Raw genomic sequence first — 17,169 nt, forward strand, 5'->3', positions numbered from 1 at the left:
AGGCCACACAAGTTGTGGCCAAGCTTTTGTATTCCCTTCTGCTTTTAATAAAGAAAAGAAAGAAAAAAATTATCTCCTTCTCCCAGCCCCTCCCCTCCTCCAGGACACAGATGTTCAGAAACTACTCACACATAATCAATCAGGATGATCCATTTTCAAGTCAGTACCTGCCTCTCAGATTCTGGGTGATAGCTCTGTCTGTCTCCAGTTGCGGAAGTAAATCTAAAACCACCTAGGCAGAACATTCTTTTGAAAATTCTATATATACACTTTGTTACATCTGGATTAATGTAAGCTAAAGAGAAGAGGCAGCTGCTGATGAACCAGATCTAGAGCAATATGTAAGCTTCTTTATGAAGTTAATAATGTTTCAGAAAATTTGGAAAATACAAGAAGCTATTAAGAAGAAAAGAACACACCCCCCCTCCAAATACCACTTAAGTAGATAAATGTGAAGTAGTTTAGTGTACCATGGTGGAACCAACAGTGCTAGAATTCCTAGCACTACCACTTTGTGATCTTGGGCAAATTACTAACTCAGCTTGTCTTTGTCTCCCATTTCCTTATTTGTCAAATGGGAAAATACTAGCATTTATTTCTTAGGTTGTCTTATTTCAGAATTTGGTTCCACCGGAAATTACTGTTAGAATTTTCTTCTTTCCTTTTTACTTCTTTTTTTCAATGCTTTATAACTTATCTCTTGTTCTGCTGAATTTCAGTTTGCATGAGTTAGTTAGGATAATGGAAATGGACTGAAATGGACTGTGTGCAGTAGTATTTTGAACTATATATAGTACAGGTATATGTTTTGAACCCAGGGTCTTGGCACTGAACTACATCTTCAGCCCTTTTTATTTTTTGAGACAGGGTCTCACCTCAAACCTGTAATCTTTTTGCGTCAGTCTTCTGAATAGCTGATATTATAGAAGAGCTTTGCTGTGCCTAGCTGATATATATGTTTTTGTAGCAGTAATATGACAAGGACAACAGTCATTAAAACTTTTGTCTTTAAAACCAAGATAAAAACAAATACCTAGTGATTGTTATTTTTACTAAAATGACGTGTTATCTGTATTATACAAGAAAAGTAATCTAATGTTTCAGTTGTGACAGATTAGCCTAACAGAAAATCAACAAGGCCAACCTCCTTCTAAAAATAAAATATATTTATTTTTAAAGGTGCTGAAGAAAATGAGTTTTTTAATACCTTATGTAATTTTCCTTTTTTAAATGAAAGTCAATGTCACAAATAGGTCCTTGGATCTGTGAGCACATTCAGAAATAGTATATGTTATTATCCAGTAGTATCCCAAAATGTTTTTAGTTACTTTTTGTTGTTTATTAATGTTTTTCATAGAAATGTAAGTAATCCTTTTATCTCAGCAGTATATTCTTATGGGATGAAATAAAACTAGAAAAAGATTCCTTTGTGTTTTTCCTCATAGGCATTGCTTATTTTTCTTTCAAATATGATTTTGTTCACATGCCAGCCTGCATTGAGAAGAGGGACCTAACCACTTGCTGGTCCGGGTAGGGAAATGCAGCCTCTTAAATCTAGCTGGAAGAGTAATGTGAAGCCCAAATTTTTAACCAGAAATTTTTAAAAACAGAAGACCATGGCTGTCATAATTATCACTTATTTTGCATATGTCTTTTTACATACTTATAAGTACTATTCTAACTGTATGGCTTAAAATGTATTCTGGCCATTATAATGACTCTTTATCAGAATGGAAGTATGTGTATTATGTTGTAGTCCCATCATATACAAGTGAAATCAAATAAAAGTTAAAATTTCAGTCGCATTCCTGAGTAAGTGGGTGATCTTGGCATTTGTCATACCCATTATAAACAATGATTTCCTTTTCTAATATGAACTCCAAAAAGAATGAAGTAGGAAGACCACAGCATCAGAATCCTAATCTGGTTAATGGGGAGACATTAAATGAAACAGCTTATGGTTGAAAGATGCTGTGTTTGTCATCATCTGCTTTTCAAAAAAGGGAAACCCATAGTGCAAGAGCCAGTGCACTCACAATCTGGTGTATACTTCAGCTTGGCTGCTTTTGAGCTGTGTTTCTACTTAGACAGGAAGATAGACATTATAGGACTTGTTAATTTGTTTGATAAGTGATGTATCAATGTCGGTTTTAATTGTAGGCAGGCAACTTATTTTCTGTGCTTTTTGATTTTCAGAAAATTGTGCATTTGTGGTTCAAGATTTCTTAGTCGCTAGCACATTGAATTCTATACCGTACCCAAATCAGAATTCCATATTTCTTTTGTAAGGGATGGGGAAAATATGCTAACTACATTCTTCAAAATTCATAAAAATAAACTATTTTACTGATTCATAACAAGAAAAACTTTAGCCTTTTAACAACAAAACTAGTATTTACTCATCCTAATTTGGGAACTCATACATAGCCTGTCCGAGTTTACTTTTACCTTTTTTTCAAACTATCTGTTTATTCAAATATTCTTTAAGTACTTATTACCTAGGGTGTTTGATTACATACATTTGCTCATTGGTAACGTGACCTTTTGGAGCAGTGAGGCAGGGCTCAGAATTGAATCTAGGGCCTCCCATATGCAAAACTCATACTCAAGCATTGAGCTACATCCCAGCTCTGTTTTTGTTTTTTTACTTACATACATTTTCACACGGTTTAACCTAATGTAAACATTTATTAAATGCACTGCTGGGTCAGGTCTGTGTAAACTGGATTAGTCAAGACAACCCTGCCTAACTCCCTGTATGAAGAGAAGTGTAAAACCAGATAACATAGTGCTTATTTGTAGAAAAACACAATGACTTAAATGACCTCACCTATACAAATGAGAATGTTCTAAGTGCTGTAAATGTGTGATCAGAACTCCACCAACCTCTGTGAAGCTGTTTCCAACCATTGAGAGATCTTCCACATTGACATGGACTTCAGCTACTGTCTAACTTGCATTGGTGGCCAGATAGTGAGGTACACACTCACACACCTCCACTGTTTTGGAAAACTTCCTACTGCTGTATGAGATTAAAGTTTTACCATTCTCTTTTAATATCTACCTCAGAAGCTAATTCCCTATGGCAACACAGCACATGGCTTTGGGTTCGTAGACAATGAAAGGAAGGTAAAAATTACTTCAAGAATGAACTTCTACACATGGGGATTTCATCTCTTACAAGCAAATCCTACTTAGGTAAATGGTGGGATAACTGTATTTCTTTGGTACTTAATTCTTTCAAGTCCTTAAACCACATAAGCCAGAGGTGAATTCCTTAAATGTTTTTATTTCATCATACAGCATACCCAGTGCTAGTTTCTGACATCAGAAGATGGATATACCATGGCCAAGTTTTCAAGTTATTCTGAAGTACACTTTAGCCTAAATACTTCTTTAAATGCAAGAGCCAGTGCATTCACAATGTGGTGTATACTTCAGCTTGGCTGCTTTTGAGAGGTGTTTCTACTTAAACAAGAAGATAGACATTATAGGATTTGTTAAATTTGTTTAATAAGTGATTTATCAATGTAATTTTTGATTTTAGGCAGGCAACTTATTTTCTTTGCTTTTTGATTTTCAGAAAATTGTGCATTTGTGGTTCAGGATTTCTTAATGGCTAGCACATTGAATTCTGTACTGTACCCAAATCAGAATTAAATAAGTGAAATACACTCTCTTTCTTCCATTCATGTTGTTATCACTTAGTAAGCTCCTACTAATATCAGGCATTTTCCTAAAAACCATGAAGAAAAAAATAGAACAGAGTGAGAAAAATGGTACAGAAGAAAATGTGATTAACTCTGGGTAGGAAATGAGATAAGAAAATACTTTTATATCTAGATTATAAATGATAAAAAAGAGTATAATAGGCAGACCAGGCAGACCAGGCAGGGAAGAGACTTCCATGCAAAGAAGCAGCAACAACAGGGATGGAAGGCATAAAGTAGAGCATTAAAAATAGTAATCTATACCTGTAAAAAAGATTTAGCATAAAAATTAAATATGTCACTTCCTTTAAAAAGTACTGAATGGAAAAGCATCATATTTACATTTAAGAAAAATTATTTCCTTAACAGTTGTTGTCTGGTTTCTTTGGGTGATAAAGTGTGGTGCCTGAATTTGGTACCATTCTAGGCTTCTGTGATGTTAATTAACAGTAGTGGGTCTTAAGTTTTAAAAAATATGAAACCTTGCACTTGAGAAGATTACAGACATGAACTTTTTTGGCATTTGGGAAAAGATTGTTAATTCTGTTTATCAACAGAATACCATTATTGTTCAGTAATGTAGTTTGAATATATCCATCAAGTGAACAGCCAGCCTGTGTGGGAAGATTTAGGGCTCCCTGTCTTTCGTAACAGGCGTATCCTTTAGAACGCTACTTCCATATGTCAGCAACTCTGGCTTCCTTTAATTGAGCTGAAACCTCTCTCCCTGTAACTTAAACTCACTGCCTCCTGTTCTAACTCTTGAATACAGTCATGAAAATCATGACCTATTTCTTAGAATTTTCTGAGGAATAGTGCATAAAAATCATTTTGGTGTGCTTTGCATTATTTTAAGACCAGTTATAAACAGTAGTTAATGATGTATCTTTATATTACCTCTAGTAAGAAGATGATAGAGGGATTGTTGATGATTTGTTTCATATAGGACAGGGTAGGAATCTTGGACTGTGGGTCTCCATAGACAGACCCTCAGTTTGTTTATTTCTGCCTAACTGTATTTGCACTTTGCTTTCCCTATGTTTTGTATTTTAGTAACAATAGGGGTTAGAAGAGTAGTTCATTTTAAGTAGAAACAAGACCACAAGTAAAAGCAGAGGGAAATGCAGTAATACAGCAGTATGTTTCCTGAAGGAATATGAGACTAGATAACAAAAAAAATTATGATGAAATTAAAAGAGAAATTTTATTTTAGTCCTTGAGACTGAAGAGAAAAAGAGAAACATCAACTGTAGTGGTGCAGGCCTGTAATCTCCAATAGAAAATTAGTAGAATCATTTGGTCTATAAAATTGTTTTTTGATTATTTTTTAATTGAAGCTCTAGTTTAAGACCTGGACAAAGAGCTTTAGGGAAATAAAAACTTCATTTCTTTTCTGTGTCCTTTCTAACATAAAATATTTCCAGTGATAAAGTGATATGCTTGATATGGTAGTTTAAAAGAGAGTTGCTTGTGTGTGCGTGGTTGTGTGTGTGTGTTAGGAACACTTGGGAGGCTGAGGCAGGTGGACCACTATGAGTTGGAGGCAGCCTAGGCTACATAGTGAGTTCAAGGCCAACCTGCACCACATCGTGAGATCTTACCTCAAGGGAAAAAAAAAAAGAAAGAGGAGCAGAAAAGAGTACCAAAGGACACGTGCTCTTTCTTACATACTCTTAAATGTGTATACATATGTATGCTTGTGTATATATGTTTGTCTAATGTGTGAGCTATATATTTTATATAATACACTTGTACCTAAATATAGACAGGTAAAGTGCATGTGATTCTATCAGCTGTCCATTAAATGGTAGCTACTGATCGATACCATTTCCATGTCCCTTGTGTTCTGTTGCCTAAAGTGGCAGGTGGAGTCCACTGTGATTCAAACTGTGAATGTTTTTATCTGATTAAGCCTGACATGCTAACCTCAGCAACTAAGCAGCTATAAAATGTGTTAGATCATCATACCAAAAGTGAGGATTACATCGTTTACCTGCCTTCTATTTTGGGGATGTAGAGAAAAAAAAAATCTAGAAAAACATGATTTTAAAGCAAATTAACATGATGACCAAGAACAGTGATACTATCTATAATTTCATCATATCTAATAGAAAATTAGTAGAATCATTCAGTCAATAAAATTGTGTTTTGATTATTTTTTAAATGAAACTCTAGTTTAAGACCTGGACAAAGGGCTTTAGGGAAATAAAAACTTATTTCTTTTCCGTGCCCTTTTAAACATAAAATATTTCCAGTGATAAGTTAAAGTGATATGTTTGATATGGTAGTTTAAAAGAGGGTTATGTGTCTGTGCGTGTGTGTGTGAGACTTCTATGTCTGTACCTGCTGTAAGGCTTACCCAGTTTTTCTACTTTGAACAGTTTCCATTTTAATTCAGCACAATAACTTTCAAAATAAGAATATCTAAAATTTGCTTTTCTATCTGTAAAACGATAGATTGTAAAATAGATTGCTTTTTTTAAAAATCACTTCCTAAAACCCGCAGAAGTACATATCCACCCTCCCACTCCTTGGGGGACAGAAAAAAATGAATTACCTAGCTTGGTAGATCACATTGCTTCTCCCAACACGTAGATTGTCTTCACATAGTGCTATTGAGAGTGGGGAGTGAGTAGGAAGGGTGGCTGTTGTTTAATGCTCTCCAGCAAAAGAGCAGAGGGAGGAGTGGATTGAGTTTGACTGGCACTGGCTCTGGCTTTTCTGCATTCCAAACTGTCTGAGGCACAGAGTGAGAGCAAAAGGGAGAAGGGAGCATATGAGAGCAAGCACAGGGGAGTACAGAGTGAGTTTCTGACTGGCATGCCGGCAAGATCATGTTAGCAGTACCCAGAAATTTCACAGAATGCAGACTCCAGGTAAGAGTTACTACAATCTGAGACTGATATTACAAGTTTGTATATATTTAAAGGAATGTGTTATTGTGCAAATGCAGTAATTATTTAACTTTGTGGTTATCCATTTCTTAAAAAAATAGATGGGTTCTCATTACCGTGTGTTCACAGAAATAACTGGAAACTTCAAGCATTCTAGTACAAAATCCTGCACAAGAACAGCCATCTGAGATTAAAAGGATGATAAGCATAGTAAAATACTAACACTGTAACATTCACTTGTTCTTTTAATAATATGAAGTGGATTCCTTTTCTCAATTCCTTTTCTGAATCAAATTTCCATATGAAATATAAAGATACCTAGTAACTAATGGAGCTCATTTCTTTCTGAAGAAGACAGAGCGTCTTATCATCAATAAGGTTTTACCAGTGCTTCTCAATAGTTTCAATAGTAAGTAACAAATCGGTGTCATTCACAAGGTTCAACAGGTTGGATCCATAGACAACAGAAAGAGCATTCAAATAAGAACTTTGCTTTGTTCTATTTGCCGTTGGTAGACTTTAATATCATGTGCCAGTAGATAACAAACTAGAAACTTGAACTGATTGACTCATTGAAGATTAAATCTTAAATCGACTTCAGAGATTATCTACAGTTCATTCTTTCCATTTTCAACAAGAAACTTTAAGATCTGAGGGGTTTAGTACTTGCTCAAGATCAGAGTAAGGAACAAGATTGAAATAAAAACCCCAATTCCTTGTTTGTGTTTTTTTTTTCATGTTACAAATTATATTTATACTTTATATTTTATCTATACTGTGTTTGAATTAGACAATCTGCATTATAAACCTAGACTGAAACATTTTAGTAAAGAGATGGTGAGGAATAGCTGTGATCAAATCAGTATTGATACATGGTCCTGACCCAAACCAAAAATATATAAAACAGATTTATCCTGAGGGACAAATGGCTTTCAGTTAAGGAAAATCACTGAGTTTGTGTCATGCTTTTATATAAATTATTTGGCATAGCATATTCAGAATATCAGTATTTCTGAAGTTACAACTCAACTTTATTTTATTTTAAAGACTTTACAACTTAACAGTCTCTGTATTGTTAGTAAACAATTTCTTATATGTAAATACCCATTTTTGTACTTGTAACTTTTACTGAAATCCAAGTTTTCTATAGTCACTGCCCTCCATTACTTTAAAAAAGTATGAAGTAACATTTTAAAGCATTTAATTATTTAGATCAATTGCTTCCTTATCCAAGATCTAATTCTGTTTCTCCACATTTAGAAAAGTCCTCTGTTACTTCACCTCATGAATTAAGTGTTAGAGGATAACTTAAGTGGGGGATCTTGAGAGTCACAACAAACAGTGAACATCTGTCTTCATACATTTTCATTTAGTCTCTAAAAAAGGTTTCTGCCCTTTCCGTTTTTCTGGAGACCATTGTGGTGAGGAAAGAGGCCACGCTATTCTTATGAGCTAAGCAGTAAAGATAGCCACTGTCAAAAGGATCTGTCATGGCTCTTTACAACTCCTGGGAACAAGTCAGCCTGATTTGGCTATAAGCACAGTGAAGGGATGTTGTTCTTTTGTATTAAAACCTGACCTGCTCATTCCAGCTTTTTGCTGGGTCTGTGTTAAGTGTAGTACTGATTTACAAGTCTGTGTGAGATGGGCGGTAAATTGTAAGAAATAGTTTCAGTATTGCTCTGGGCTATCTCAGAAACCAAATTGCAAAGTGAATTCCCCCCAGTAGGAAACAAGAGACTGTTTGTCTTACTGGAGAATCATTATTTAAGCATACTGTTTATAAAGAGGACTGATGACTGTGAGAATGAGGACATAATGCCCTATCCAACTTGACAGTACTCATGTTGTGTTGCAGAGGACTTAGAGTTGTCTCTTAGTTTATATACTGCTTTAAATATGCAAAAGGACTGCCATGTTATATGTATGTCTAGTATATTACATTACATGATAGAGATAAAAATAAAGATGGGGCCTTTGGCCTGAGTGTATTTCCTGATGCTAGGAACAATCAATAGTCATTAATAAATAGGTGTTATTTTACTGACTTACATTGAAAGGAAATAATTAGCCAGCCTAATCATTATAAAACTCACTACCATGCATTAGAAAGAGAAAAATATTAGGAAACAAATATTTCCTTTCTCTGTTGAATATGATTCAGATTTTGTAGGTTTATGCTTCCTGGGGTAAAGAAAAGCAGTAACTGATGCCCACTTTGTGACTAAAGACAGTTTTTTTTCTTTTTTCTTTCTTTTTTTTTTTTTTTGGAGAGAGGGTCGTACTATTAGTTCAGACTGGCATTGAACTCACTATGTAGCCAGGCTGGCTTTGACCTGTGGCAATCCCTCTGCTTCAGCCTTCTGAGTACTGGGATTACAGGTGTGCTTCCCCACACCCACCTTATAGACAGTTTTTAAATGGGAGTGGAGTAAGCAAAGTAAAATGAGTATGATGAAAAAAGAAACTATGTACATAGAGTAATTTACTTGTAACAGTATTTCCTTGAGGGGAACCCATTTTTATTACTCATTAAGTGTTTTCTATGAAATACATACACCTCCACATAATTTATATATTAAATTTTGAAAGATAGTAACAAGCTCTGTGATACAGTATAACATTTTTCTGATAAATATTTGGATACAGTTGATCAAAAAGATTCAAAGGAGTTATTTCTCCTTTTCTTCTATAATTTCTTTCTACCTTTTGTGTATAATTATGTTTTATATTCTAGTGAAATCTCCTCAAGCAAAACATGAAGGCAAAAGGCCGGGGGCAATGACTTGACATGGGACATGTAAAACACTGAGTTGTCATAGTTTTTTATTCCTGAAACTTACCTGGTTATACACTCCAAACTGCAAGAGCTCCATTGTGTAGACAACATGGTTGTGTTTCCTCTTCTGCTCCCAGTTTTGACCTTGAGCCTTCTCTAAAAAAGGAAAAGTATGTGTTACAGACTCTTCGTTCTCTTCTTTTCATGCTCTCTAGTGCTATTATTATTTTCAATTGTCTCTGTATCAGTTCTAGTGAAAAAGCAGGTGACTGTGAAATAAGTTTCACCTCATTCTTACCTTTGAGTTGCATAAATTTTCCTAAATATGATTCTCAGCGTAGAATCACAGGAAAAAAATTGCATCCCATTGTCCTGTCATTCCTACTGAACAGTGATCTAAGAAAATGAATCGTGATTCAGCAGTATGAATTCTGTTATTGCTGGTGTTGTTCTAAGTGCTAATGATTTATCAGATTCCTCATTTAATTGTGAATATGGCCTTCGCTTGTGTGGATGGAATACTTAAGCATTGCCGTTGGGAATACCTCCTTTGTATGTACTTGACAAGAGAGACTTACTGCATCAGCAATTAAAATTCAAAATAAAGGTCTTTGTCTTCTCTAGTACCTTTCTTACCTCTATTCTGACCCTACTATTAAGCCAGAATTGGAAGTAGTACTATGAATTTACGTAAAGAGGGAACCAATGAGAAGATTGTGCCAGATATTTTACAGAATAGTTTGACTATGAAACTGTACATTTCTGTTCTCAGATTGGCAGTATTTTATGAGTAAATGAATTGCTGAAATAGCACCTTGAAAAATTAGTTTAGATTTGTACAGTCTTGTTCTTTCAGAATAAAAAATAACCATCTGGTTCTGGTTGCTCTTTCTTATGTTGCATCTTAGAAAGTAAGCAACTCGAAGAGCCATTGTGGAGTGGGTGTCATTCAGATCAGGTGTCACTGAGGAGAGCCAACCTGTTGAACAAGTTGCTCATTCCAGTATCTTAAAAAAACATAGCGAAATTGTTGTATAGTTAACTATTCATAGACTACCTTTGCTTATATGAAAACTAGAAAAACTATAACTTGTTTTGCTAAAATTCTTCTAATGAATTTTGTATGGTTGATTTGATTTGTAGTCTTTCGAATAAGATAGGAAATATAAGATATTTGGATTCCTGCTTTAGTAGTTCCCATTTTCAGAAACATCTAGAATAGTAAATAGTAAATTTCAGGTACATAAACAAAATGGAATAAGAAAGGAGAAGTGATGTGTTACAGTGAGTGCAAGAAAAGCCACAAGAAAATCTAGCCTATGTGAGAATATGGACTTAGATTTGTTCAAAGGACAGTAAAGGTAGGCTGAATCTACTAACAGGGAAGGGCAATCTTCTCTTGTGTACCAAGTGCTCATTTCTAAGAGTTTGCTCAGTGTGGTTATAGGATACTTCTTATCAGCATTGTTTTCAAAATATGAGAAACTAAATATGTGATAAGGGAATTGCATCACATAGTATTTGGTCTGCATTTTTGTTTGTCTCTGTTACATAACTGTAGTTTAAGGAAATTTTTAATGGATCAAATCTTTATCTTTCACATAATTTGCTAGATATATCCTGAAATTTCCCTTGAAGCCTTTTGCTTCCACTTGATGTTCACTGAATTGTCCGTGTTTTTTCCTGAAACAGTAAACATAATATTTTGAGTAGCGTCATTTTACTTGTAAATATTTGCACAGCTATAACTGATGAAATTTTGAAATGTTTTTATTATTTTTAGTTTTTCTCTTTCCATTTCTTCTTAGAACACTCAGTAAATACTTGATGATCAAATTTTACAGATTAAATTTTCCAAAAAGTAGCTTTCCCCCATATATTGTAGCCTATACCATGATCTTACGATTTCTAAGAAGTGATGTAGATTGTCTTTATTAATTTTTTAAAAATGCTATAAAGAAAAGATCCTAGGAGTTACTGCTATCATTACAAGAAATGAAAACTAGTCTTCTATGGAAATACTTAATAGCTTATACACTGCTAAAGTGTGCTATGAAGAAGAAATTTATTGGAATATAAAAGGCAGAATTTCTAGAGGAAGTATAGCTGTTTGTCTTCTGTGCCTCAGTAGAACTGCTTAGGTCAATCCTTGATGACACTGTTTTTGTTTTGTTTTAAATGAAAGACATTTAAAACCAGAAGCTATGCTTTTATTTGGCTTTAAGAAGAAAATCCAACCAATTATTTACTAGCTTTTCTCAGAAGCACATTTTCTTATGGATAAACTGCAAAAGTATGTTTGACAATGAAATTTTAATTAATGTGAAATAGTGAACTTGAAAGGTGGAACTGTTTCGTTGCTTCAGAGTGCTGTGATTTATGACAGTGCCCCTGTAGGTTTCTCCATACTTGGGAAAAATTATAAACCCTTTTCATTTTACTTCTTTAATAAATATTGAAAGGTAGACTTTGTCTTTCAAGGCTCTTTGGGTTTAGTTTATATGTTGCTTATATTATGTTTTCTGTGATAGCCTGAAAAAAACATTTTAAAATGCTAATGCCAATCATAAGGAACTCCCACACATCAGTGAAAATAAAACAAGACTAGGAAAGAGGCAATCCAAATGACTGTTTTGTATGTGAAAAGCCACTTAGTCATTGTTGGTCATTAGGGAAATGCAAATTTAAACCCAAATGAGGTCACGCCCCCCCATCAAAATGTCTAAAGTGAGAAAAACAGAAAGTATCAAATGATGCCCAGGATCTATAACAAAAATAATTTTCGTATCCTCCTACTAGGAGTGTATGTTTGTGCAGTTACTTTAGAGAACTATTTGACAGTTTCTGAACCATTCTCTATGACCAAGAAGTTCCACTCCTATTTGTGTACTCAACAGAAATGTGCACATAGGTTCACTGAAAGACCTGTAGAAGAAAAATGTTCATAACAGTACAATTTACAACAGCTAAAATTTGAAAACTACCCAAATGTTCATCAGTAGTGGAATGGTTACATAGTAGTTTGCTTAATATGTGGAATTGTGTATGGTAATGGAAAAAACCAACTGCTTTGTACAACAGAATGGATAAATGAAGGAAGTCCAGATAGTGATTAATGGGTTAATGACTGCAGATAATGTACAAGGGAGGCTTGTGGTTGTTGGTGATGATCTGTTCTGTTTGTTTTTTAAACCCAGATGCTAGTTACCTGGGTAATTTCCATTTGTGAAAATTTATTGACCTGTATGCTTTGTTTATGTGTACATTTTTCTGAATATATGTTACACTCTAGTAAAAAGTTGAAAAAAATTTCCATTTTTGCTGAAAGCACATAAATAATTAAAACACACACACACACACACACACACACACACACACACACACACACACACACACACACACACACACACACACACACACACACACACACACCCTCCCTCTTGACTAGCTTCCAGGACTCTCCACAGTTCCCAGGTGTGACATTGTTTGGAAGTCTTTTTTTTTTAAATGCAGAGGAGATGCATGACATTAGGTTTATTATCATATTAAAAGTTGTCCAATTTATATGTGTAGGCAAGGACTGTATACTTAGGGTCATATAACAAGTTAGATAGGGAAACCCTTTGAAAGGCCAGGCTTGTACATTTATCTTCAAAACAAAATTGCATTATGTGAATACAGAACTTTAGCACAGAGTTTTTTATAAGCTGTAGTTACTGTATGAAACTAATCCTCATATGCTGTGTACCTTAATTTTAAAAGTTTGTAGTAGAAATATATGATAAAGGTATTCATGTACATATACCAAATACATTAATTTTATGTATACTTACTAATGCATTAACGTTACAAATTTTGTTAGAGTTTTTATATTCTTAGCTTTGATATAATTTTGTTGTTAAAACATATTTCTAAACTTTTAAAGGACACATGATTCTTTGTCACATTGGAAGAAAAAGAAAACATTTGAAAACAGCATTTCATTTCTGTAAAATGTGAAAATATCCAACAATAAATGCAAGAGGTTTAAAGGAAAATTTCCTTCTTTTTTTCTTTGCAAAAATACAAATACGACGTACATTTGAGATCCTCCTACTCTTTGATAAATCTTGGTTATCCATGCAGTTTGTCCTATTTTAAATCACTAATACATGTGATTAATTGTTTTGAAATGGAAGAGTATAGGTTAGTTTTATTTCTGAATTAATCTGTGGCATTCTTCTCCACTGGTTCCTCTGTATCACACCCGTTTTATTAAAGATTATTTTTATTTTAGCATACTACATTAATTTTGTATTGCTATATAATCACAGCTTAGTAAGTTAAAACAATACCCATTTATTATTTCATAGATCATCAGTCCAGGCAGAATCTAGCTGATTCTTTGCTTGCGGGATTATAAAGCCAAAATCAAGCCAGGCTGCATCCTCATTGGGAGCTTAGGGTCCCCTTTCAAATTTGTGCAGGCTGTCAGCAGAATTCATTTCCTTGCAGTTGTAGGACTGAGATCCCTGGGGGGCGGGAGTTGGCTTTTGGCACGGGATTGTTTTTAGATAAAGGAAACCACCTTTAGAGCCCTCTCACAACATGGTGGTTTACTTCTTCAGAGCCAGCAAGAGAATGCTGGCTTGTCAGCTATAATAAAGTCCAGTAGAACCACCTGTTATCACGATTGTGGCTATACCATCATCCTCACTGCACAGTGTGCACTGATCAGTGGAGTAGCTACCCTATCTTAGTGGCAGTTCCCAGGCCATGCTGGCATTCAAGGGTGGAGAATTATACAAATGTCATTATACATATACACCAATCCTTTGTACACAATTCTTAATTGTGCTTCTTTTTCCTCCTGTTATGGTTTATCACTAAATGTCCCCCAGAGCAGGGCTTTTGGAAGGTGGTTGGATTATGGGGGCTTGTAGCTGTCTTGCTGTTAGGAGGTGGGATCTAGTCAGAGGAGGAAGGTCCATGGGGGCATGGCCTGAAAGGGTTTATCTCCCTCCCAGGCTCCACCCTTTGCTTTGCACTTCCTGGGTGCTATAAGATAAGCTACTTTCATCTGCCTAAACCCTTCCACCATGCCTTGGAGCTGGCTGGCGATGGACTGAAACCTCTACAAACTGTGAGCCAAAATAAATCTTTCCTCCTTTAAATTGTGGGTGTCTAGTATTGTGTCCCAGCAAGGAAAGTAACTAGTACAGATTTTGGTACCAGAGAAATGGTGGTGTTGCTGTGATGCAATCTGCCCATATCGTTCTGAAGCCTGTCACTGGTTCATGGATAGAGCTTGGAAAGGTTTGGAGATAGTAGCTGAAGAAATAACCCTAGAATAGTGTATCTTGATGAGAAATTCAGAGCTCAGAAGACCAGAATGCAGATTAAAAAGAAGAAGAAGCAGATTGAAAAGGTTAGACTCAAGAAATTTCAGTTGGGAACAAGGATTCCAGTAGCAGTTGGGTCTAGGCCATATGTGTTATGCTGTGGCAGGAAATTGGTCTGGATTTTGCTCATATCCTGAGACTTTGCAGAAGATTGAGCTTAAAGGTGTTGGACTAATTAATCTGGTAAAGGAAATTTCAAGGCAGCCCAGCATTCAGACTGTGGAATGGATGTTGTTGAGAGCTGTTAGCCAGCTTTATACTGAAAATGAAAAAGCCCCTTTTTAAAAAGTTTTCAGTTTCCCCAAAAAGAAAGAGCCTCCAAAGATGGATCACAGGAGAGCTTGGCTGCTGAAAAGGTTAGCATAAAAAAGAAACCAAGTATTTTAGATCAGGACAATAGTAAGAGTGGCTTAGGGGCATATCAGAAATCAGCAAGGCTCTACCCTTCCCAGGCTCAAAATTGCAAAAGTGAAAGACTGACAAACACTGCTTTGAGAAGAGAGCCCCAGGGCACTCTTCTTAGAAGCGCTGCCTAAGAAATTTGTTCCCTGGGACTCTGTTCCTGTGCTTGAGCATCCAAGTACTTGGAGACCTCTACCTACAACCGTGACACAGGAAAGCCTGACTACTGCTCATGCTGGCAGCAGACTTTATTGTTGTCCATGTGGTGCTGGTTTTACAGTCATGTAGAATGCAAGAATTGTAGAGTCAGAAGAATTTTCACCCAGATTTCAGAAGAAGACTGGGGGCTAGGCAGTGTGCTCCTGAGAGGGCAGTGCGTGAAATTATGAGACTGAAGGTGAAAGTGCAGTGGTGACCCAGTGAAGTCAGAGAAGCTAAGAACATAGAATGTATGAGGAAGCTGCAAGGAATGAGCAAAGCCAGCACAAGAGAGAAGCCGTGAGGGCTACAGCCACCAGCAATGCTACAGGGCTGGAGCTGCCCAAACCCTTTGGAGTTTACATCTCCTCACTACAATTTGCCTTGGGTCCTCGATGTGGAACTGCAGGGTTTAATGTTTGCCCCACTGGGTTTTGGTCTTGTTTTGGTCTGATTTCTTTCTACCCCCTATTTCTCTCTTTTGGAATAGAACTATGTATCCTGTGTCATTGTGTTTTGGAAGTGTTTAACTTTCTTACTAAGAGCTTGCCTTAATTCTCAGAGGAGACTTTGGACTTGGACTTGCTGTACTGAATCTGTTAATACATTGGCAACTCTTAAGAGATATACTGAATGAATTTTGCAAAAAGGATGCAAATGAGTCTTTGGGGGGTCAGAGGTGGAATATAAGATTTTTTATGTAGATGTCCCTCAAGCGCCTCATGCAGTCATAGGCAGGGCTTTGGAATGGTGGCTAGATTATGGGGGCTTATAGGTGACTTCTTGTTAGGAGGTGGAATCTGGTCAGAGGAGGAGGATTACTAGAGGGACGTCCTGGAAGGGTTTATTTCCCTCCCCAGCTCCTCCCTTCACTGTCCGCTATGATCTGAATCTCTTTTCCTCTACCACGCATTCTGTGGACTGAAACCCTCTACAAACTGTGGGCCAACGTAAACCTCTCCTCCTGGATGTTAGGTATTGTGTCTCAGCACTAAGATAATAACTAAGACATCCTCCTTTGCACTTAAACACAGACTTCACTGAAGCTAATGACAATCTTCCTTCCTTCCTTTTTTTACTTTTCCCACTCCTTCCTTCTTTCTTCCTTTCTGCCTCTCCCTCTCTACCCCTTCCTCTCCCTCTCGATCTCCTTGTCTTTTTGCAGTGCTTGGGATAGAAACCACAAGTGTTTGCTAGTCAAATGCTTTGCCTCTGAGCTATATAACCAGCCCACTAATGACAATCTAATTCTGGCATAACTGGCAATTCTGATACTTGCTTCAAGTAAACTAATATTAGTTTAACGGGGCCCATGCTTTTTTCCTGCAATATTACATTTTCATTTTTTAATATTCACCAATTTTTAGTAAAATATAGAAAACAGTAAAGTACTTAATTGTATAAAGGTTGCTGAATGGATTCTGATGCCAGATAAGTGTGAATCATATAGCTCCACCTCATACTTATCACCAGCTAATGAATGACATTCCTGAATTTAAAAAAATTCTAACTTGTTAAAGTTAGATATCATTTCTCAAATTATATTTCTGTCAAAAAATGATCTATGTTCTAAGTCTTCTAGGTGTGTAATAGTGTTGTATTTCTTCACCATCATGACAGTTTATTGCCCATTTTTAATACTGCCTTCCAATTATAGACCTTTCTACATGCCTGTCATTTAATGCCTCATAGTTCCTGACAGCTTATGCCACTCTTCTCCCTTAAACTTTTATTAGGTTGCATACTAATCATAAGCTACTCCTTAAATTCTAGTGTTGCGCCTGGTATGTTGCCATCAAATGCTT

The 17,169-nt window shown here is 35.8% G+C and overlaps 1 protein-coding gene and 1 long non-coding RNA gene across 11 annotated transcripts in view; one reads left to right on the plus strand and one right to left on the minus strand.

Annotated features, from left to right (window-relative positions):
• LOC106149985 overlaps nucleotides 1–6,348 on the minus strand; it is a 56,486-nt gene extending 50,138 nt beyond the window's left edge. The window contains exon 1 of the long non-coding RNA XR_001236490.1: nucleotides 6,268–6,348. This is a non-coding gene — a long non-coding RNA (uncharacterized LOC106149985). The remainder of the gene's footprint in view (nucleotides 1–6,267) is intronic.
• Rasal2 (RAS protein activator like 2) overlaps nucleotides 1–17,169 on the plus strand; it is a 302,028-nt gene that overhangs the window by 169,924 nt on the left and 114,935 nt on the right. The window contains exon 1 of one of the 10 annotated variants that reach the window (XM_013521052.1): nucleotides 6,479–6,586. The exons of the other annotated variants lie outside the window; for them this stretch is intronic. Within the exon in view, the coding sequence (XP_013376506.1) occupies nucleotides 6,574–6,586 (13 nt within the window). The 5' untranslated portion in view covers nucleotides 6,479–6,573. Of the gene's footprint in view, nucleotides 1–6,478; nucleotides 6,587–17,169 lie in introns of those variants that run through there. 10 annotated transcript variants of the gene reach the window in all.

The sequence above is a fragment of the Chinchilla lanigera genome, unplaced genomic scaffold, assembly GCF_000276665.1.
Source record: "Chinchilla lanigera isolate Chin_1 unplaced genomic scaffold, ChiLan1.0 scaffold00005, whole genome shotgun sequence".
NCBI lineage: Eukaryota > Metazoa > Chordata > Mammalia > Rodentia > Chinchillidae > Chinchilla > Chinchilla lanigera.